The sequence below is a fragment of the Arachis hypogaea genome, chromosome 19, assembly GCF_003086295.3.
Source record: "Arachis hypogaea cultivar Tifrunner chromosome 19, arahy.Tifrunner.gnm2.J5K5, whole genome shotgun sequence".
In the NCBI taxonomy this organism is placed as follows: domain Eukaryota; kingdom Viridiplantae; phylum Streptophyta; class Magnoliopsida; order Fabales; family Fabaceae; genus Arachis; species Arachis hypogaea.
The window spans coordinates 13,008,530-13,033,652 of NC_092054.1; the positions used below are offsets into that span (position 1 = coordinate 13,008,530).

General features: G+C 28.6%; 2 protein-coding genes across 2 annotated transcripts; one reads left to right on the top strand and one right to left on the bottom strand.

Annotated features, from left to right (window-relative positions):
* The first annotated feature begins 682 nt into the window (after positions 1 to 682).
* Positions 683 to 9,333, top strand: LOC112776198 (uncharacterized). The gene is made up of 13 exons (XM_025820249.3): positions 683 to 1,199; positions 1,545 to 1,622; positions 2,859 to 3,016; positions 4,074 to 4,137; positions 4,513 to 4,580; positions 5,828 to 6,092; positions 6,286 to 6,420; positions 6,538 to 6,644; positions 6,721 to 6,774; positions 6,878 to 6,961; positions 7,566 to 7,729; positions 8,463 to 8,616; positions 8,890 to 9,333. Exons 1-12 carry the CDS (start codon positions 902 to 904, stop codon positions 8,608 to 8,610), a joined length of 1,623 nt encoding a protein of 540 aa, XP_025676034.1. The 5' UTR covers positions 683 to 901; the 3' UTR covers positions 8,611 to 8,616; positions 8,890 to 9,333.
* A 1,805-nt stretch (positions 9,334 to 11,138) lies between these two features.
* On the bottom strand, positions 11,139 to 22,200 carry LOC112776197 (very-long-chain aldehyde decarbonylase CER1). Its single transcript, XM_025820248.3, has 10 exons — positions 22,036 to 22,200; positions 21,416 to 21,639; positions 20,281 to 20,513; positions 18,718 to 18,937; positions 14,572 to 14,947; positions 14,024 to 14,131; positions 12,962 to 13,162; positions 12,726 to 12,824; positions 12,091 to 12,264; positions 11,139 to 11,549 (listed from the first exon to the last, which is right to left on the bottom strand). The coding sequence occupies exons 1-10, from the start codon at positions 22,093 to 22,095 to the stop codon at positions 11,373 to 11,375; spliced, it is 1,872 nt and encodes a 623-aa protein (XP_025676033.1). The 5' UTR covers positions 22,096 to 22,200; the 3' UTR covers positions 11,139 to 11,372.
* Between the last annotated feature and the right edge of the window lie 2,923 nt (positions 22,201 to 25,123).

A 25,123-nucleotide genomic window follows, 5' to 3' on the forward strand; every position in this document is an offset into this window, starting at 1 on the left:
ACTTCGCCTGCATTCAGCTGAGAATCTGAGGTTGAATGATCCATTATCTTCAAAACGAGATTAAACTTTGATTTCAGAAAACAACAAATCAAAAATAGAAAACGAAGGTCGAGTTGCAGAGAGAGAAAAAGGTAACCTAAACGAAGAAGATGCTAGTGAGAAAAAGAGAGGAAAAGAACGATGGAGAAGAAGGAGGGAAGACGCGCGAGAAGAAGAACAACGAAATCTCAAAATAACGAAAACGAAAAAGGAAAGAAATATTTTAAATCTGGTAGTTAGATATACGCGCGATGTTATATAGCGCGTGTAATCAACGTACCTGAAGCAGCGCATATTTTGATTTTATTGTTTAATGAACTTGTAAAGCATACAAGTCATTAGGGCTTGTATGCAGAGCTTTTTCGTTTTTAATATTTTTAAATTATAAAATATTTATAATAATAATTACTATATATATTTTTTATTTAAATTTTAATAAAAAAAATTTTATATAATTTTACGTATTACCCCGTGCAGAACACGAGAACATACACTAATTTAATTAATTTATTAACTTAACACATTTATTATATATGAATCCCACTATCTTGATTAATAATATATTTTTTTTTCTAAAATCCCAATATAATTTTAGAGGATTCTGATGCTTTTACTTTTATTATTAAAACTTTACCCAACGGATAAAATCGCCCAAATAAGCTTACACTCAAAAATTGAAGCTGGAAGCAGAGTTTTTTTTTTTATTCTTATTATAAAAAAAATAGCTGCAGTGTCTCAGATCAGATCAGAGAACAAGACGAAGAAACAAGGAAACAACGCAATTCAATTTCCCCCTTTCCAATCTAAAATCCTCTTTCTCAAACCCACCTAGTCCCAAAGTTGAGTGGTAAAAGGTGCAACAATGCTAAAAGGCAGATTCTCGTTATTCGGGGCTTCTTCTAACTCAATCAACACCAACACCAAGAATTATTCATCATTATCGAAGGGTGAAGAACTGCGTCCAAAACTGAATCTCGAAACGGATAGGCAAGTATATAGGCCTGGTGATCCAGTCGTTGTGACCATTCAGATCTCAAACCCGTCCAATGAGTACTCTTTTCTCATGGAAAGGCTCGGTTTTGAGATCAAAGGGATTGAGAAATTGGACACTCAGTGGTTCGCTACACCGAAGCCTCTTCCTGGTTCTAAGCAAAGGAGAGGTTCGTTCTTTCCCTCATTCGTTCATTCCTTTGCAACATTGAATTTCAGAGTTTTTCTTGTTTCAGTCTTAACTGCAAATTAGTGATTATTGTTATTATTGGTGTTTTTGATTCATGTAGTAAGCTACACCTTAGTGGGATAAGGCATAGTTGTTGTTCGAGGGTTAGAATTTAGAAGTTCAATAGATTCTTAACTAATCTGGCTAGAGCCATTTGTGTTGCCGAATTGGATGTGTATTACTTGCTCAATTATAGCTTTTTCTTTTTTCTTTTTTTATCTTTTTGGGTCTGGGAATGTTTTCTACTACTTACACTGTTAATTGAATTTTTGCCTTTTTGTTTCAGGTGAAAATGTGTTTTTGGATGCCTCAACACCAGTCTTAGTGGCAAATCAGATTGTTAATTTTGGAAGAAGCAAATCATGTACGTGGCGTTCTAGATTTAAATATATATATGCTCTTCAATTTATTTTCTTCTTTGCTTCTTTAATCCTTCTTCATTCTAGCAGAATAAATCCAAAATTGTTATTGATGATTTTCGGTACCTAGCTCCTGTAGTTAGACAACTTAGAAGAATGGCACAACAAAGATGAACTCTTTGTTCCTATCTAAAAGCATGTCATAAACCATCTCTTTTAAATGCTTAAGCTTTTTTATGAAGGCAAATGAATGCATCTATATATCTATAACACAATTCTTATTAAAGGCTTTTCAATGTAAAATGTGCTTGAATTTGGAAGCTTGTGGACCATTTGTTTGTAATAGCAGTTAGGATTGGAAGTTTAGAAAACTTCATTTCATTCCAAATTCCAACATTACCGAGGAAACTCGAACCTTTATCCATAAATTCAAATAATAGATTATGATGATTCTTAACACTTGGGGCACTATCCATGAGAAAGAGGGGTGGGAGAACACAAGGTCAGCACGTAGGAGAGTGTTATAAAAGGATATATACAAGAGTTGAAATTTGATAAGTGATAATACACGATTCTGAATTGTTGACTATTCATGTGAATAATTGGTCCTCTCTATGATGTATTTGACTAGTGCAAAAATTTCATTCCTTTCTTCAATGCATCATTTATTTGGAATAAGATACGGTGGCTCACATCTATTTGTGCAGAGCTAGTGGCCTTTTTCTTTTTCAAGATTTTCTCTAGATTTAGCTAGTATACCTGCACAGTGATCACATACCTGATTACTTGAAGATGCCATCAGGAATGGATCCAGAAAAGTTGGAAAAAAAAGAAAAAGGGGGGGGGGGTGGTAAAAATATATATCAATAGCTTTGGTGGTGGAAATGGTGGTAGCAAGGGAAGGGGAAATAGAGAATAAGATTTTTTTATAATAACATTTTTTACCCCTTAACTTTTCTGAACTGCTTCAATTTAATTCTCATGTTTCTGGATGGAAAATGGTAAAACTTGAAATGAAAAAGTTGACCAATCTTTGATGGGGAGGTAAAACTGAAACTATTTAGAAACATTGGGGACAAAATCATTGAACTGTTTTCTTTAAGCTTGAACTCTGGAATTTTCTTGAATGTATCCCTTTGCATGTTGCCTACTTATAAGACTACCTTTGTAAACGTCATGATTTAATGGTTGTCTTATTTTAATTGGTGAAGGTTGATTGTATGGGGCATTGTTGATTGCAGATGTTGTACGAATGCTGCTGCCTGACACTATTCCTCCGTCGTACAAGGGTTCAAATATTCGTTATTTGTACTATGTTAGAACTGCATTAATGGGAGGGTGGCTAGTGCTTGAAAACGGGCAGTCTCGTCCAGAGACCACAAATGATGTTAATGATTTGGTTGGTTTTCGAATGAATTCCTGACATATGCTGAAATGCTTGTGCATCACTTTATTTTCATGCTGAGTTATGGTTCTGATGTTGGCATATCTTTTTTGGTTTTTGCATTGTCAGGAAAATGTTTGCCTTTCCCCCATGTTTTATTTTTATTTTATATAATTCAAGCTTTATTAGAGAGCTAATAATAGCAGGAGAGGGAAAGCTCTAGCATGCCATGATGATTTGCACTCATTTTAAGCAATTCCATGGGAGTAGTATGTCATTCTTATTGGGGGATGATTATCAGTCTTATTTATAGATTAGGTGGAAAGTAGCCCAATTGATAGAGGTAGATAGACATGGAGAGAACCTATATATGAAAACCACTAAGGAGATTTTAATTTTAATTGTTGGTCTACCATTACAAGTTTGTTAGTTTCAATGCGAAACCATTGAGGTGCAATCTTGTTTTGTAATCATGAGCCATATGCCAAATTAATGTATAGGCAGGTGGCTTTTGGCCTCAGGTTATGAATTTGAAAAAATGTTGCTAGACTCTTTGCTCAACAATACTATGAAGTTTTCTCATGATATCTGCAGTGCATAAAAATCATGTAGTGGGGGTGCATGAAAATATTAAATTGCAAAAATGTTTTTTATCTTTTAGAGCAATATACAAATCAGCTCCTAAGGAATTTTAATTACCAAATCAGTCTCCAAATTTTTATTTCATAGCTAGTTGGTTCCCATATCAACTTGTTCGTCTATATGGAGGGACTGACTTGAGAATTTTAAAAAATTCTTAGGGACTTTCATATGTTTATTAAATAACAATGGAAACTAATTTGTCTAAACTTTCATATGTTAAGCAGAATATGACATGGGGCTGATTTGCCTAACAAAATAAAATGTTGGGGGATTGATTTGGTTAATTAAATTCATTGGAGCTAAATATCCAACTAAAATTTCTTCTGACTGATATGAAATATTACTCTATTTTTCATTTTATAACATTGTAACATATTTTGATATTGTTGCTTTTACATATTTTTTAAGTTGTTTACTTTCACTTTTGCAGGAAGTACGTGTTCCATTACAAATATGGATAAACCAGAAAATCAATGGCTTTCAATCTGATGAAGGTTACCTGAATAACTAACTTGTTTTTCTATTTCCTATGCATTGTAAACCTGCTAATAGTTTCTGACTTCCATTAACATTTTATTTTCTCAAATTATTGAAGTTAAAAATCAATAGTGATTGATCATTTTACTGCTATCTGTTAGCATATGAGAATGTTATTCATTTGACAAGTTTATTACTTGATTTTGATTTTTGAATGTTAGTGTGGTATTTTCTCATACTTCTTTCAGTTTTTTATTGCTTCTGCTCCTTGCTCTAGATTTTGATTATTATGAATTTTTTTTTTTTACTTTGATTCCGTTTCATTGCTTTTGGTGTGTTGTGGAAACACCTGCATACTAATACTTATATATAGATATATCTTGTTTTTTCAGATATTGTTCCTCCAACTATTATCCAACCGGATTTATTTTGGAAAGAGGTGGATGCAGATGCTGATTGGGTATGCTATTGGTGATATTTTTTAATTGGGTAATTTAAACTTATCTGTGGTGTAGCCTAAACTCATTTGTCACCCTTTCTTTAAATAATCTGGTTTATTTGTTTTTGTAATTGTCAAATATTTTGTGTGCAATATGTGAAATGACTTGATAAATTATGCTCTAAACTGGTTATCTATGGACTATGGGATTTTGGTTAGAAAACAAAGTGGTCCAATGTACAGTTGTTACTATGGGGAGTTTAGATGTACACAACTTTTATCTTCGCAAGCAGTGTCTTTTCAGGAATTGAATCCAGTTGCTATTACACCAAGGTTCAGCTGATTTTGGTTATAAAGAAAGAAAAAACAATGCTCTTTGTTTGGGAAAGTGGGATATAAAGAATGTGAGTAGTGACTAGCTAGGGAAAAAAATTGGGTCATAAATTTATGATTCTCTTGCTTCTATATTTGTTATTTTACAATGCTATTGCATCTCTAAGTTTGTTTTCCTTAAATGTATTATTTTGCTTTTGATAGAAAGAAAAACATTAATGAGAAAGAAATAGTACCAAGGGAGAGGATAAAATATTGTTCAAAGAGTGAAGCAAAATAGAATGTGCAAAATAAATTTAGCTACTTGACCAGGCTGGCAGCATGCAAATCTCTCAGCACACAAGAGTTAGGTTGGTTTATATTTCTTGTTTCCAAAATTAATTAGAAAAATAAAACATTATTTCCAATTTTCCCTGTTTCCAGCATTTTGTAAAGGGTACACTGAAACAAAATTTTGCAACTTCCATTGTTTTCTTCACAAAATCTTGAAACAGGCAGGTTTGAAAATAGAATTTTTATAATGAGTTTTGAAAATAGAAAATGAACATATCTAACAGAGCGAGACCACTGCAGAAATACTCTATCTCAAATGTGGCAAAAGTTTTCTTACAGTAGCAACCGTTGTATCCTGATATTGTTCTATTTTTTCCCTTTTATTTAATGGGCTCTTGTCCTTTGTTGTATCCCTTCATTCATGTTGGAAGTTTGAATGTAAACTTTTTCTATAGTCATCCTTCTTCCTATAAGGATTCAGTGCTTGTTAAACTGTATTATATATTTCAAATCCTCCTCTGAGAACTATTTATTCTTCTTGTTTCTGGTTTTATGCAAATCCCTCACTTGGCATACACTTCTGTAATGCATTCACGTTAACTTAACCCCATGCTATCTTTTTTTCAACACAATAGATATAACATAGAATCATTTCTGTCCAGGTTAGAGCAAATGATTATTATGATGCTGCTGAGGAGGACTATGACAGCTCAAGGGATGATGTGTCCTCTGTTTCTTCTTTTAATTATAACCCCACTAAAGAAAATCTTTACAGAGGGTTTGGAAGTTCATTATCATTACGATCTTCTTCTGCAAGATCATTGAACAGAGAATCTTTTGCTCTAGAAGGTCATCGAACAAGTTTATCTTCAAATATAGCACTTCCTCGACTTTCTGTTGCTGAGGTGTTATCTGATCCTGGTGCCGGTGAGTTAGTTACCCTATACCTGTACTCAGATAGGACAGTTTGTTTGAAACTGCTTATTGTTCTGTTGACAAAGCAATCAGTTACAAGAAGTTTCAAATTATGCTGGTTTATTAGTGTCTCATAGATACGTGTCATCTTTTGCTATTGCTTTCTCCAAGGACCTGCTTTGCCAAATAATATTTCGTTTAACAGATGTCTTATCAAACCAGAAATCACTTGCTATTGCCTCACCAAGTGAGCAACAGAAGTACAGGAAACCATTTTCTGCAGATGATGATGCTGGAGTATCCACGTCACCAGAAGCGGGAGCGAATGAGTCTTTAGCATGTAAATTGATAAATTTTCTTCACTTCGAGTTGATTTTGATATCCAAGGATACATTTTGGATATTAACATTCAATATAGATTCTGCTTAAGCTAATCTGTTTCATACATTTTCCACAGCAGAAGGCTTCACTAGAGGAAGGTCTTATAACATCAAACTGGATGATCAAGTTTTGCTTAAATTTTCACCAAAAAATTCTGATGCAACTTATTACTTCAGTGATATGGTAATGATAGCCTTAATAGAGTTTGATACATCCTGTGCACTTGTTGGAATCTCTAATCACAAACAACTTGTTGCAGATAGGTGGGACTCTTACTTTCTTTCATGAAGAAGGAGCTAGGAGATGCCTTGAGGTGATTGGCCTGTTGTGAGCTTTATTTAAACTAATAACCAACCAATTATTCAGCACGATTGATGCAATGGAAGGAATTTATTATTATAATGATCATTTTGTAGATCTCAGTAACATTGGAAACTTCAGAAACTATAAGTAGGCGATTTATTCACCCTTCTAGGAGGAATTCCCCGACAATAACCAAGGTATGTACTTACTGCTCAAGCTTTTTTGAATCCATGTTAACTTTTGTATGTGTCACTGTTAAATGTCATCAAAAAATAAAATTTCCTTCTTTGATTGAACTCGCTCTTGTTTATTTAATTGTCTCCCTTTAGCCTCTCTTGGTATAAACCTCCTCAAGAGATGCTACTATTGCTTTCTCCCAAGTGAACTTTTGTAAATATGTAGTTACATGTACTTGTGATTATAGGCTTAATGGCTTATACACTTAACATTCTATGCGGATGCGGTGCTTTTTTGGGTCTTGTTGGCACTTTTACTTCTCAATATTCACAACTGTAAAGCATTCCTCATCATGTAGCAGTTTTATAGGGACTCTGATCGCAAATTGCAGATGAAGCAATTCTTTATTTTGTTCTACTTACATATTAACAGTATCTGTCTGCATTATGTTATGTCCTCCGTCTTGACTTTTGGCTTGTGTTCTGATTTTTCATGGAATATCCAGAAAGAAAAAGCAATGAGATCTTGATTTAACTAGTGGAAAACTGAATCTATGAGCATTTAATATTTCAAAATGATACCGAAATCTGATTCTGACAATTATGTTCTCAACTTTGCTTTTAGATTCAGAGCGACCATCATGAGGTTGTTGCAGATTTGGTGCAGACAAGCTTCTTGTTTTCTATTCCAATGGATGGTCCAATGTCCTTCTCCACTTCCCATGTATCTGTGCAATGGGTTCTTCGTTTTGAGTTCTTCACAACTCCAAAGAACGTGGATTGGAGAAGGTATGTGTTTCCCATCTATGAAGGCTTAGCATATACTTTAATATTTTTAATGTATTTTTTAAAATAATTAATTGGAATCAATATGTTCTGTAACATAATTTTCTAGGAATTAAAATATAAAAGTAAAATATTATGAACCATCCCCGGACCCTGCGTTAACGCAAGATGCTTGTACACCGGGCTGTCCTCTCCTGCCCTCCCCCCCAAAAAAATGAACCAAGGGTTTTGGAAGGTTAATAAAAAACTCCTGAAACCCTTACCCCTCGAAAAATAAAATTCATCAACAATGTCAAACCCTCCAATGCCCTTCTCTTTCCTTTAGAACCTCTCCTAAACCAAATTCGTGAACACATCTTAAATGTCCAGTCCTGGGCACGAGGAGTGCCTTTTACATTCTCCATTACTCAAGGATATGACCAACATAACTTCTATGAATATTTTGGCAGCCGACTTGTTTCAGAGATAGATTCTCATCTTGATCTACATTCTTAAGAAAACCTACTAGTCATTTTCATTTCTGTTTATCCTTCATGTATTGTTATAGAGACAATTTGTTTCAAAATGCAGCTTGGGGATGGTTTATGTAGCCTGCATGGAGTAAATTTGCATAAATACGGACAATGAACTAATAATATCCTTATTGATTCTATTATATCCTAATTGCAGATACTAAAATAATATTTGCTGAATCTAACATTGTATCGGTTAAACTTGTATTGTTTCTGAGCCACAGATATGAGCATCCACTTCTGATTGAGGGAAGGGATAAAACTGAATGGATTCTTCCAATTACTGTGCATGCTCCACCGAGTAGAGCTCTTCATTCCGGCACAAGAAATGATAAGCATTTTTCATTGGATCCTTCATGGGGGCACAATTGACAAAAGGTATTAATGAATCCTTATCCAATCTTGTTTTCCGTTTCGTTAGCTGATGAATCTAAGTTAAAGGTCCACATTTCTGCAATTACTTTAATAAAAAGGTTTAGTTGTGTTAGAGTTTCCATAGTTTTTACCCAATTTTCAATTTAGTTCTATAGTTTAGAAGTTTCTAATAAAGCCTTTATGGATCCCAATTCTGTAGTGTAGATCATCCAATAAGATGTTTTTAGTTTGGTTGTCATTCAATAATTGATTTTGGTATTAATTTGTTTTATGCAGCAACAAAGAAGGAAGCTGAAACGTGTGCAGCCTTACCATCTTTGTCTTTAAGTATCATTCCAAGCTTTATCTTTTTCTTGTACAAAATTTTTACAGGAGCCAAAGTTGGCACAATTTGGCATCATTGGTTAACTCTGAAATTGCCAGATTCTTTCAGCATAGTATTTCTGCTTTCTTTGACCTCCTCCTTTCTTTCTTTCTTTCTTTCTTTCTTTCTTTATGGGTTTGGTGTTGACTTGATTACGTCCCATACTCAATTAGATGTTGATTCTCCACCCCCCCCCCCCTTTCCCCCACCACCACCATTTTTTTAGCTTTATCTTACTGGTAAAGGATGATAAATTCCAGTTGTGATAAAAATAACGATTTGTTGCTTAGCGTGGTAAATTGTATTGATGATCAATTCCAGATGTGATAAAAATAATTGATTTGTTGCTTAGCTTATTTAATGTTTTTTTTCCCCAAAGTTACAAATATTTTACGAACAATCCAACCTCCTTTTCTTTCCTGTTATTTTCTTTGTTGGATACCTCAACGAAGATTCTATAATTATCTTAATGTGATTTTGGTACTTGGTATGTTATAAAAGTGATATTTTTATTTAAAATATAGAAAAGTCAAGGGGGTTAGCAATTTTTTTAAATTATAACCAGCATGTAACCAGTAAAAAAAAGTGAGCCATTGGATGAAATCTCATACCAATCTCACACCATTAAAATTATTATTGATGATTATTTGATGGCTACAAATCACAAAAGTTGCTGGTCCCTAGTATTCTTCCTAAAATATATCTAAATAAATAAATCATACTTTTAACATAAGTATCTTTGTGAGAAGATATTTTTGGCATTTTTATTGAAGTAGGTTTTTTTTTTTTTCAGTTTTTGGTTGGAACCCACCTACTTATTAAAAACTGAACATATTCATCTTGGTTAGGAAATGTTGGAATGTGCTAAATTTTCCTTCATTAATCTATCATTATTTTAATATCATTTAAATATGTCATGATTTGTTTACTTTTACTTTCACGTGAATAATTTAATTTAAAATTGATTAATTTTCCACTCCTAATACTTGGTGAAAATAAATTATGAAATGTCAGTATAAAATTATCCCAATGGTGCATATACTTGTCAAGTAGATAATTAATTTGACTCTATTTTGGGGCTTAATCCGTTGTTAATGAAAGAGATGTATTGTTTTCATTATTTTTATTAATAAAACTTAAGAGATTGAGATGGAAAATGCTGAGATAGGTTTACTTAATACAAGTTGAAGGAAAAAAAATGGACATTGAATCGTATGTTAAATTTATTTGTCACCTTAGTGTTATTTTTATATAACCTGCACAGTAAAAAATTTGTATGACATAAGGGGAAAGACAATATCAATCCCCCATAAGAAAGGTTTAAATGTAATTTAGTATGTAAATTAGATAAACAAATTTTAAATTCTTATAATATATTAAATATTTAAAATTAAATTATCTATATCTACTAACATTTATAAAAAAAAAAAAACTATTAATTGTTTATACATATATGTAAGTTTAGAAAATCTGTTTAATTTCTTCAAGCTATTTTTTAGTAGACCCAATCTTAGAGGTGGAGATACTAAACTTTTTCCCAAAACAAACTTATAATGAGCAATAGACCTAAGTTGGAAGTAGAGATTTTTTAGTTGACAAATTTCCTTCCTTACTTCACAAGTTATGTTGTCTAATAAAATTGTTTAATGGGGACATTAAATTAAAAAGGCAATATTTTTGTTTGAGTTATGCTAAAAAATTTTAGCAAATAATTATTATACATATTCATCCAATCATTTTATGAAGTTTACTTTGTAATAATGACTTCATAGTATAGTACTTTATATTTATTTATAGGTTTAATTACTCTACTGGTCCTTATAGTTTCACAAAATTTTCAATTAGGTCCCTATATTTTTTTTTCTTTTAATTGAGTCCTTGCATCAAATTTTTTTTTAAATTGAGTCCCTACACTTTTTTTTTCTTTTTATTTAGGTCCCTGTACCAATTTTTTTTTAGTTGGGTCCCTATAAAATTAAGCCAATTACTACTAAGAGGGACTTAATTGAAAAAAAAAATTTGGTGCATGGACTCAATTAAAAAGAAAAAAAGTATAGGGACCTAATTGAAAATTTCACGAAACTATAGGGACCAACAAAGTAATTAAACATTTTTTATAATAATAGTTTCATATTTTCTATATATAAATTAACACAATGAATACTCAATTAGAATTAATTTTTTATGTTCTCATTAATTCATAGAATTTATTACATTACATAAATTGTAAGATATAACTACTAACACAAATAACTTATGATAATTTAGATATAATGTATAATTAATACAATTTTTATAATATTAATTTTATATCTTTAAATATCATAAACAAATAAACTTAATAGCTGAAATAATATTTAATTTAGTCACATAAAAAAGACTAATTATTAATTATTTAAATTTTAATAAGAGGATTTATTTTTAATGGCCTAAACCCATGATGAATACTTGCTTGCCATATTTTCTCAATGCTAAACATAGCATCTCCACACTCATTAACATCCCATTTTTCTAAGGCATGCAATATCCCTGCAATACGCCATGCACTCATCACCCTTCTTGGCAGCCAATTCTGCAATTGAATTTTGAAATTTAGTTACCGATAAATAATATATTCTAACTTGATTCATATTTATAATCAAATTTAAAAAATAATATAATCAAAATAAATTTATATTTATATTTAAAATATAATAAAAGTTTAAAAATATAACATTGGCTGATTAATAATAACTTTATTCATTATTAAAAAATATGTGAAACACATACACATACATAATATCTAGTGATAGATTTTTTGTTTTTGTAGAGCGTTTTTGATAGTCAAAATATAAATAAAAAATAATTATATTATATACACACAAAAATTAGCCGTTAAATTAGCTAATTATATAAAATACATGTTAAAATATAAAATATACATTGAAAATAGATTAAATCACATATATTTATATACAAATATACGATAATTAATTTGGTAGCTGATTTTTAAGTATGAATTATACCATTTCTGAATATCAAAATAACGGATTCGATATAACTAGCATATTATGTCATAACTCATAAGAACAAATAAATGTTAGCTAAACCTTAAAAGTTATTACAAGACTTACCTCACAGGAATGTACGTTAACTAAAGAAGAGGGAGCTAGCATGGATGGTGTGGTATGATAGAAACAATCTTTGCGAAGTTTCTTTGGAGGAAATTGGGTAAAAGGTATGAACAATGTTCCTTTTGGTGCCTTTTTCTGTTCAGCCTCGTTAATTTGATCTCCTACTAACCATATCTGCAAATTAAATTTGAAACCAGATACATGATTTTCATAATACATTTTAATTTAATTTCCGTTTCTCATGGAATTAACTGATTTTTGTTTTAATTACTCTACTGGTTCTTATGATTTCATCGAATTTTCAATTAGGTTCTTATATTTTTTTCTTTTCAATTAGTCCTATATCATATCAGATTTTGTAATTAGGTCATTGCTGTCACAAAAACATTGAAATCAACTGAATATTCTGTTAATCAAAATAGAATATTCAGTCAATTGTTAGACATGCTCATTTTATTTAACGAAATATTCCGTTAATTCCAATGTTTTTGTCACGACAAGGAATTAATTGCAAAATCTGATATGATATAGGAACCTAATTGAAAAGAAAAAAGTATAAGAATTTAATTAAAAATTCATAAAATTATGAGGATTGACGGAATAATTAAATCTTGATTTCTTTTTTCTTCATGTACCTTTGCAGTGTAGGATCCTGGGAAAACCAAATTCTTTTTGGACTCAGAGCAGAGCTTTGATTGAAGATTATCATAATCATCCTTGTACATTGTTGTAACCTGAAAAGAATTGCATGGAATAGCAATGAAGGAATCCAACTTGTTTTTTCTTGTTTTTTAAATGCACGTTGAATATGAATATATATTGATTATAATAACAAGATTATTGCAAAGATCAAAGTAATAATGTAACGTACCTTGGTACCCCTTTCACATAAAGCACTGACAATAGCATATGAAATCTTGGTAAGTTTACCAGAAAGAAGCACTTGAGTTGTTTCTTTGGGAATGTTATTAAGAACAATAGCCACAACTAAGCTACTTCCATCAACAATCTTTATCTTAAGCTGCGGATAGCTCTTTATGTAAATCTCACCAAGTTTATTAAGCTTATCTCCCTGCATCATCCAATACATTCAAATTATATAACACAATATTAAATTTTTTTTTTGGTCACATACATCAGGAGAGGTTCGAAGAATCAGTTAATAGTCAAATTAGTCCTTAAAAGATAACTCATTTTTTAAATTCATCATAAAAAAATTTATCAATCAAATTAGTCTTTCAAAGATTATAAATTAATCATTTTCGTCTTTCAGTCACTCAATTAATAGTTTTAGTAAATAATTAATGACATAAAATGTTAACTTACATCACACATGATACCTAGTATATCTAATTAGACGTTGAACAAATATATTTATGAAAATTTATCAATTTAGTGTCGTTAAGTTATATTAGGATTAGGGTTTATATAATTGAAAAAATGAACTAAATTGATATATTTTTATAAACATATTTATTCAACATCCAATTAGACATGTTAGGTGTCATATATACTATCCGTTAATGTTTTATATCATCAATTGTTGACGGAAACTATTAGTTAAGTGATAGAAAGATAAAAAAGATTAATTTATAATTTTTAAAGCACTAATTTGATTAATAAATTTTTTCAAAAAGACGAATTTAAAGAATAACATATCCTTCGAAGGCTAATTTCATCATTAGACTCAAATTCAAAACCTCTCTCTATATGGGAAGGGGGAACAAATGCCATCTGAGAAAATGTTGAGAAGTGATGATATACCAAAGAAGCAGGCTTTTGTTAATCATGTAAAAATGATCCTTTTACAAATATGTTCAGTTAGCATTTGATTTAACCATCTCATTAGACTGACAATAATATATCTTAATATATATATACACAAAATAATATATACACATACACACACAAAATAAAAGGTATATATACTTGCCTGGTTCAAAAGACCAAGAGTTAAAACCTTAACTCCTCTCAACTCTGCCTCAAGTATTGCTTCCTCTATCAGTTTGTTTAATGCTTCTCTTTGCCATTTGAAGAAATACTGACAAAATAAAAGAAAAAAAATATATATATTCTTCATTATTTGGTAACTAGAGGTAAAAATAGATGTTAATATTTCTGAATAAATTTTAAGAGTAATGTTTTTCCAATTTTCACACAAAGCTCGTCAACAAAGATTTTCACCGAATTTTACCTTTCAACCAAATACTTACCAGCCTTAAGTTGACTTTCCCCTTTATTAAAAACAAAATAATTAAAAAAAAAATCCTTGTAATTTTTTTTTTTTTGAGTTAGTTCCTATAAATTTTTTATATTTTTATTCATGTCGCTATAATTAATAGATGCTAGATAAGACAAGTTTTGACTGTTTTTTTTTTTTTTTCCGAGCATTACCGAAACCAAAATTTACCAAATTTACAAGGATTTAAAACTTATTTTGCAATAAAAAACCAAAACTATATATAACTAAAGAAATCTTACTTGAACATGGAATCTTGGTATAACCCAAGATTGCAAATTGAGCATTTTGAAATTGTTCCTCTCCAAAACAAATGTTTTGCCATAAAACCAAGTCATCAAAGAAGTCCAAAGTGTCAGTGGCCACAGCAAATAGAGGTACCATTTTGAAGATTGTGGTGTGGATGCTAATGAAGAAAACCCCAACCTAAGATAATATATTGATTCTGGGGTTGTAAGGTGTGTTAGGTGCACCACATCTACTGAACCTTCTTCTCTCTTCAGTGACATTTCATATGTTTTGTCTGAACTCTTGTCCATTGTTCCATACACGTAATCATAAATTGGCATGAAAAGTGAGTAATTAGTTCTGAATTGTGTGTGGTGCAATGAGTGGAACCTGCCATATATATTGCAAATTATATTAGTTAGCGCATGTACAAAATTAAAAACTAAATGTAAGTATTCTTCAAAGATAATACGAGGTTCTTAATTAGATTTGATCTAAAAAACCAAAATTGGCTGCAAAGGTTAAGGGGAAATTTTTTTCAATTATTATTAATGAAATACTTTTAATTATTATTTCACTAATGAGAGCAGAGTTTTTTTCCTAGATCAAACCCTCAAAAAGATTCAAAATGAGAGTGAGGGGACTCAAATACAAAATCACAAAATGTACAACATAAAATATTAGAGTAAAGTATTATTTTGTCTCTAACATAGTTGTTCATAACGTTTAACTCATTCTATTTAAATTTTAAATATTTTAAAATTGTCTCAATGTTATTATGTCGTTAGTGATTTGTTAACAGAGTTGTGACTTAAATAGGATGAAAATATTAAGGACAAAAATGATACATTATTCTTAAAAAAATTATTAAATTAAGTAAAATAAAAATGAATTCTAATAGAATGAATTGCATTATAAATTTAAAATCTTTATTTATTATAGAATGCTTGTAGAATGACTAGTAGATAAATTTTAAAAAAATAAAAAAAATGATACATATACAATAAAATATAAATTATATTTTTTGCCTTTAATATACCGAACTTCTTTAATATTTAATTTAAATAAACTTTGTTTTGAATTTTGAAAAAAAATTTAATTTTATCCTTTAATAATATCAATTTTTTACTTTATATAATTATTCTATTATTTTTAATCATCTCTAAATAAATTATTCTTAACCACATTACTTTTATTTTAAATAAATTTATTTTTTTTAATTTTACTTTTAAAAATTATTACTCATTATAGAATACTTGTAGAATGGCTAATAGATAAATTAAAAAAAAATATAGTATATATACAATAAAATATAAATTATTTTTTTTATCTTTAATATATTAAATTTTTTTAATTAATTAATTAAATTTTATTAACTTTAAAATAAATTTTAATTTTATTCTTTAATAATTTAATTTTTTATGATAGATAATTATTTAATTATTTTTTAATCATATCTAAATAAATTATTCTTAGTTGTATTATTTTTATTCTAAATAAATTTATTTTTGACTAAGAGTGAGATTAAAAAAATAAATTGATTTTTTTTTTCTCAATTTGTTTTTTAGTAGGGTTAGATCTTATCCTCTGTAACTTTTCTCTTTCCTTATCTTATATATATATATATATATACACTGTATAGTTTAATTTCTTGGCTTATTCAATGGATGTTAAAATTCTTATTCAAAGTATACTTAAAAGTTTGACCGGGTCCAGGGAGGAGTAGACAACTGGAGAAATAAGGATACATCGTACATGTCATTATTATTAATATATATACACTGTATAATTAATGTGTATGTGTAAATGTTTATTTGAGTTCAAAAGCACCTTTTTCCATTATTTAAAAGATCGTTATCAGATATATTAAGACAACTTGCAGAGAACTTAGTAGGGTTACGTTATATAAATGGGAAAGTATGAGAAGTCAATAAAATATTTGTATAATGTGTATAATAGAAGTTTAGGAAGTATTAGAGATATAACCATTAGTGTTATTTCTTCTTATCAGTTGAAATTTTTGGGATAAATAGTATCATGACATGATATTAGAGCGCTAGATCCGAAAGGTCAAGAGTTCGATACTTAGTGAACCCCAAAATCTAATCCATTATCTCTATAGCGGGATCCTATCTAAATTATTCAATCACATATGTCTTCCCAGTTCATCAGGTGGTTTCAGTATATATGGAACTATCAATAGAATGATAAGTATTTAATGCAATAATGCATGCAAAGTTATACATAATTATTATTATAAAAAAAATATATCTAACACTTATATAATTAAAAATAATACTATACATTTAAATTTATTTATTAATTATCTAGTGATATGCACTGATTTACAGCCACCTCACGGTAAATAATACACATCATTTTTATTTAATTATTATTAATAATATATTTTTATAGATATTAGTACGCAGTTTGGCTGTGCCATATATTATATGTTTAGATAATTTTTAGTTAGAGAAAATATTATTAATATTTATACTCTTTTTATTTTAAAATAAGTGTTTTTTTTTTAACTTTTAGATTTACTAAAAGAATAAAAGATAGTTATTTTAAAACAAATAAAATAAATTAATATTATAAAATATGATTTTAATCTTCTATAATTTATTTATTTAATATTTTCTTTTCTAGTCTCTTAATGTATAATTTATTATTTTTAGTCATTAATTAATTATTAATATTTAAAAATATAAAATAAAATATGTTGTTAAATTAATAGACTAAAAAAATTAAATTAATAATTAAATAATAAATTATAATAATCTCTTAATATTTCTAATATATATATATATATATATATATATATATATATATATATAAAGTAAAATTTTATATTTAATTATTTTTAATTATCAACTGTGCATATGAGTTTTCGCTATTTAATAATAAAATTTTCACTCAGAATTGACCATTGGTCTTAGTTGACAGCATAATATGATAATACATCTCTTTTCATTTTATCTCTCTTTTTTTTTTAATTTACCCTAAAAGGAAAGTGCAATTAATAACACTCATCCGCAACACCAAAATTCATTAATTGAGTTACAACGCTCTTTGATGATAGTAACAGAAACCCATAAAAGAGGAAAAGTCATCCAAATTGGTCACATAATTTATTGGAATGTTGGGCTTGATGCAGTTTAATGTGTCCTTATTATATAAACAATACTAGTGATGACCACTGCCCACTAGCTACGTACCAAGATGGAATCCCCATATTGCATGGATGCATCTCTATCTATATAACTGGTCCCTCATGGCTCATATATATCTTATCCCCAAAAAAAGGTTATAATAGTAATGATTAGTTTTACTCAACTACTTATTATTTAAAATTATTATAAAGAAATACTCGTATATATAAATCCTTCAAAAAATGTAAATGTCACCAAAAGTTTAATTTTTCTATTTAATATTAGTTACTGTTTACATATTATTTAATTTTAGTTATCAAATATAAATTTGAACTTCAATTTGATTTTTAAATTAAATATTATTTCATGTAAATATGCTTGCATTTTACCGACGAATCTTTTAACATTGAACAAAACCCGTTAGTAAAAAAAAATCTATCAATAATATTAGAGATATAATTATTTACGTATCTTTTTTATTGATTTAAACTTAAAAAAAAAGTGATTTTATGGTATAATATTAGATTTTTATTACTTAAAAATGTAAAGTTTAATCCTTAATAATCCAAAAAAATCCAACAAAAAGACAAATAAGAAGAAAAATAAAGTCTATACAAAAAATTCAAAAAAAAAAAACTCTAACATAAAAAAAATATATTAGAGATATAACTATTTATGTGTCTTTTCATATCAATTTAAATTTTTGAAAAAAAATAATTTTATAACAAGTAAAAACTAAAATTCGTAAATAATTTGCTGTTTTCTAATAGTGACATGATCATGATGAATACATTTATTAGAGTTAATTCTTTTATTATGATTAATTTTTCTATTTTTTTCGTTCAAAAACAGAAAGTATAATATAAATCGCTTTCAATGATCTAAATTCCATACAAGATAAGATGTAATCGTCGAATGAAAGCTACATAATGAACTAAATACAACTATTATTATTATTATTGTCGGTCCTTTAAGAATTAATTAGTAAGAAGAGAAGAGAGAACTTACGAAGGAGTATAGATGAGAAATTTGAGGAAGGGAAAGAAGGAGAAAAGGGTGGTTGGAATGAACTCAAAGTTGCAATGACCCATATTATTCATAAAGTCAATGTAGGCCAAATAGCCAGCGAAGGATGCAATGGAAGCTGTCCTTGTAATCACTGTTGTGTAAAGTGGAATTGCAAATAACACAAAATATGCTATGTGCTCTGCAAATGGATGGATCACAGCTGCAACAACAACCATTTAATCAACCACTATAACTGCATGCATCTCTCACAAATATTACTAATCTTATGATTTGTTAATCGGTTGTTAATCATATCATATTATTATGTGAAAATGATATTATAAATTGTTAGATGATTGGATATGTTTAACTAATTTTTTTTAATAGTTTGTAATATCATTTTAATATAAAGATATCTTTATGAAAATAGCTATATTGTTAATTTATGAATTTAGAGATCTTTTTTGGAATTAACTGTTATTTTTATATTTTAGATTTATTAAAAATTGATATATTTAGTTATTTAAATATTTTTTATTTAAATATATTAATTTTTTAATGAATTAAAAAAACTAAAATAGACAATTAATTTGAAATTAAAAAATCTATTTTTGAGAAAGAGAAAAATATAAAAATTTGGTAAGGTGTAAATTAAAGATCAAAGTTGGAATTTTTTTCCTGTTATTTTGTAAATATAAAAATCTTATCCTATCTATATTTCTTAAATTATAATTATTTTTAGATATGCGTAAACAAGGTAGCTTTCTGATAATAAATTGTTGGGTAGAGAAATATTATAGGATTATTAAAATTTATTGTTTTTAAAATTTAGTTAGCTATTAATATTTAAAAATATAAGATAAAGTATGTTGTTAGATTATTATTAGACTAAAAAAATTAAACTAAAAAATTAAATTAATGACAAAATAATAAATTTTAATAATCCCTAATATTTTTCAGTTCTAATGGGCCCTAATATTTTTCCTTGTTAGGTGTATACAATTCAAGTGGCAGAAGCTTAATTAGTATTTCACTTGGTTAAGCACTAACTTGATTGATGTGGCCTGTTTTATTTAGTAAACATTGATTGATGGACTTACTTTCAATTTAATTAAAAATCAAGGCTTCTAGTTTAATTTTTTTATTCCATAAATTAAACTTCTCTTTCAACTAAAATATAGCAAAATTTCAAAACTAATTCAATAGAACTAAGAGAACTATATATAACTAACTTGAGTTAAGGGAGCTGCTAGATGAGACCTAAGAGAGTTATTTTCATATAAAAAATATTATGAAACATAAAAAAATAATTATCAGATAAGTCATTACATATTTATATATCCGTGTAATTTTATTTATTTTTAAATATATATTTAATATGAGTAGTTAATTTGGTGATGAATATTTTTGTATATGTAGCAATACCTGAGTTTTAAATTGTGGTTGTTATAATATTAGTGAAAATGAATAATTATAAAAATAAGTGAAAGTGTAATAATAATAATAATAATAATAATAATAATAATAATAATAATAATAATAATAATAATAAAAAGAGCATACAAGTGATGGGTTCAGTGACAATGGAGGAATGGTGATGAGAATGGTATCTGGAATAGAGAAAATGGTGATGGAGTGCCCTATGCAACCAATAATAGAGAAACTCAACAGGTCCAGCATGCAACAGAGTTGTAATAATAACACCATCTGTTTTCCATATTGGTAGGTGAGAACCTTCTGGAACCAACATGTAACCTATGTAGAATAATAACCCATTCAACAATATCTGGTCATCCCTGCAACCATTACAATTACATTTTCATCATACCATTTATCAATTAAATTATACCACCACTCATATCAAAACTGTTTTTTTTTAGCTATTATTTGTATAATTTCTAACATTAAAAAATTCAATTATTATTTTTGGATATTTTTTTCGAACAAAAAAAACATAACAAAACTCTGGTTAGATAAGGTATGGTGGAAAACTGAAAACCTGAAAGTCATGGCAGTAAAGAGAATATTGATAACAGTTCTTTATAGTTAACATTATTGCTCCTATTGAATGGTCATTTTTTTTTACTAAAAAGTTTTCTCATATATTAAATAGGGTATGATAAAAGTATATGCTCAAATATGTCTTTTTTTTTATAAGTATATATATAACATTTTTCTAACTTATTTCTTATAATTTTATGTAGGCAAATTATACTGATTTTTCCTTGGGCTTGGTGAAGTTAATTATAATATTTTCTATTTGTTTGTATTAAAGTAATCTAAATTTTTAGAAAGAAGCTAATGTTAAGTATCTTTATAGATAGAGATGTTTAGTTTAATTTAGTATCTCATTTTATAAAAGAAAAAAGTTTACATACTAGTAACTTTAGTTAGCATAGACACATTCTATTAGTATATTTAGGGGTTTTTTTAAACATTAACTTATAAAAATACATTGATAGTTAAGTACTTATAATATTGGTAAAAAAAATAAATTATATTAGTCTTATAATATTATATTTTATATTTTAGTAATATTTTTTTTAACAATACTTTTTAAAAAATATTGTTTAATAATAAAAAATATTATTTTAATTTTAACAATATTTTTTAAAATACTATAATCACCGTAATTATCATAACATAATCATATTAGAATCATTGTTATGTATTATATATAAATAGTACTTGCACTAACCAATTGCTTTCTCGATCAACTTGTTCAAACTCAATTCCTTTGTCAAGGATTCTGCTTTTGCCTTTGGAGGTTCTGTGGCGAGAAAGAGTGATCCAAGCTTGATCATGGAGCATTCTCAACATCATATATGGAAATATTAGAAAGTATCCAATGTCTCTTTCATTTTGATCCTTCGTTATGAAAGAGTAGGTGCTGTGTGCTATCCATGGTGTCAAAATCACCCACTTTCATCCATTCATACACATCATCACAAAACAAACAAACAAAAATTATGCTTTTTTTTAATAAAAATTAATAAAAAATATTGTAATGCATGATCTTTACATGATAATAGTAAAATACAATATGAAGATGATATTATAAATCGTTAACTGAATATATTTGACTGAACTGTTTAATTTATTAATATAAAGATGTCTTTATAAGAATATTTCGACCACACCATAAAATTTGTATGTTAAGATTTCTCACGAAAAAAATTCAAAGATGAAAAAGAATTCAAATACTTATTATGGGGTTTATATATGATTTGTGAGGCTTAAATAATACTATGATATGATAAACATAAGAGAGGTATAATTTAGATTACTAGACAGAATTGTAATAATAAGTGATGAAACCTTAAAACTTCCAAGAGGCTTCCATGGCCAATCAGTGAGAAAGCCAGGTTTGGAGGCCATATCTTTGTTGATGCAAATGCTTGAGCTGTGTATGTGTGATGTGAAGCTTTGTTCATAAGATCTTGGAATCACTCGGGTATATTGGTAGCTCTATTTATAGCGGCCGAAAAAATATAAACATAAATTTATGAGAGTTAAAGATATTTTCAATATTCAAAACCTCCCTGTGGCCCATGCATGGCGTCCTTGTTCGCATTCTTAAATATGGAAGAAAAGCAAAGAATTTAAATATGTGGTGAAACAATAATGCATGAGATGGGAGATGATAAAAATCAGTTCAAATAGTGTAAAAATTATTTTATTTAATATTTATTAATTATTGTTAGAATCATTATATAATTTTAAATATAATAAATATCTAATTACTGATATTATGTATATGAAATTATAAATGTTATATATATTATATAAAATAATTTTAGATAATATATCTCTAATATTATCCATAGTAAAATTGGTAAAGAGATTAAGCAAAGGATTAGTCACTATTAAATTTATATTTTATATGAGACTCATTATTTTTATTTAAGAATAATTAATCTTTTATTTTATTATTTTATTAATTCTCATCTTAGAGAAGCTTCGTCCAAAAATAAAATTACTATGCTACTAAAAATTATAATGAATGGATGTAATGATAATAATTAAAAAATTAATTTCATCGATTATTCGAATGTTAGTAAAATTAATTATTTTCATGAATTAAAAATTGCTTTTAATTATTACCAACGGAAATACAAATTATTTTTAAATAAAAAAATTTATTTATTACCAGCAATGACTATTCTATTTATAAATATAAATTGTTTTTTAATTATTTTTTGATAATTTTTTTTATTATTGACAGTCAAGTCATAATTATAATTATTTTAATATTACCGACGGTTTAAGCCGTTAGTGAATTGAGACCAAATTTTTTGAATGGGTCACTTATCCATATAATTTTACTTGCGGTTGAGTCGTTGATAAAAATAACTACCAACATCGACGTTATTGCTGTTGACAAAACTAAATTCTCTTATAGTGTTTGAATGTTTTTCTGGTATTAAATTTTAGACGTTCAATAATTAGATTATCATAAATCTTCATTTCTATAAATATAATCTTCGTAATTTTCAATTTGGAATTTGCATCCCTAGATTTTCGTACGTGTATATGGATTGAATTTTGGATTTGCATGATTGGAGGTTTAGGGATTTTCAAGAGGGAAGGAGAGAAGTAGTAAAGAGAGAGAACATGAATATAAATATATAATTTATTATGAGAAGGTAGTTCCAATTGTTTAAATTCGACTTGACCAAAAATTTATTGGACACAATACCAAAGAAGTATTACATTTGCAGTCATACTGTGTTATTTCAATTACATATTTTTTTTATTTTTTTATTTTCGTTATTTTTTTAAGTAGTTATTTATATAAAGATGACTACGGGATGAGCACGGATCGCGAGTACCCGATTATATACCTGTCCGAAACCGAACCGAACCAATTAAATTGGTTCTGGAATTAATGAATAATTGGTCCGATCCGAACCAAACCAATAACTCCTTTAATAATTAGTTCGAGTAACGGTTCTGGGAGTGCGAAACCCGAACCAACCCGTAGACCCGATCATATATTAATTAAATAAAAAATAAAAATTTTAAAAATATATATACCTTTTAATATGTTTGGATTTTAATATCTTTAGTGTTTAATATGTTTGGATTTTAATATGTTTAGTTTTTAATGTATTTAGTGTTTAACATGTTTAAATTATTTCTATTAATGTTACATGTTTATTGTACTTACAAAATTTTTAAGATAAAAATTTCATTTTTTATATTTTTTTATGAATTTCTGTTTCATCGAGTACTCAATTATCCGAATCGAATCAATCTGTTTTTAATCGGTTTGATTTGGTTCGAATACAGACAAAAAAATACAAATCTAAATTAAATCGAATCAATTACAATTCAGTTAGTTCGGTTCTAATTTTATCTTAAATCTGAACTAACCTCTAAACTAACCTGACCCATACTCATCCCTAATTATAATTCACTTTTCGTAAAGATACAGACTCAATGATTTTATTTTTTTGACACGTATCATATTGTAGTTCAACAAAAAACATTAACTTGTATTTAATGAGTGATTCCGTTGCAAAATAAAAAAAAAAATCAATTGGTTGGATTAGATTAAAAAAAACCACTTTTTTTTTTTTGGGTCAAGACCCAAACCGCCAAGCCGGTTCAGATGTAAAGAGAAACGGAGCTCCAATTCCAATCCGACCCGAATTCAAATTACACGGATTTGTCTATGAAGCATGCAATTCAAGTTGCGATCTTCATCACCAATGGTGAAGCGCTACTCTTCATCTGCCCGTCACGCCGCCGTCATCTACTTCATTGCCTTCGCCTACCACGTTGATGTCGCCTGCGTCACTATCGTCGGCCGCAACCTTGCCCACGCCTGTGTCGTGGTACTTGCCTTCCATGCCGCCGTCGTCTGCGTCTCTGTTTCCACCCGCAGCGCGCCATCGTAGCCTGCATCACCGTTGTTGCTTGATGTTCGAACTTGCGGACATTGACGAAGTCTTCGCTGGTTGGTATCTGTCGCCATCAGTTCTTCTGAAATGTTTGCTACGATGCCCACAACATCTTCTTCCATTATCGCCCCTATTGAAGATATCTTGCTGTCGAGTTTCAATAAAGCTTCGCGTTTATCGCCCGGCCTGAACGAAGTGATTTGTTCCCTCTCTTCCTGCGCCGCTGGACCTTGCATTGCGTGAGGTCTTCTTCCGTTTTCAAAATTCATCTGTTCTGTCAAATCCGGACCAGTCCGCTGCCTTCCTCTTCTATCTCCGACGGCCAGATTTTTTGTCTCTTGCTGTATTTCTTGGCCCTCGGTTCGATCCCAACGGATACAACTATTCAAGCCCCGAGCCTCTAAAAATGCAATTTGTTTTAGATCTCCCTTCAAATTTCATGTCCAATTTGCCGTTAGTTCATCCTTCAAGCACTTCTTCGCTACTTGATGTGCCAAAAA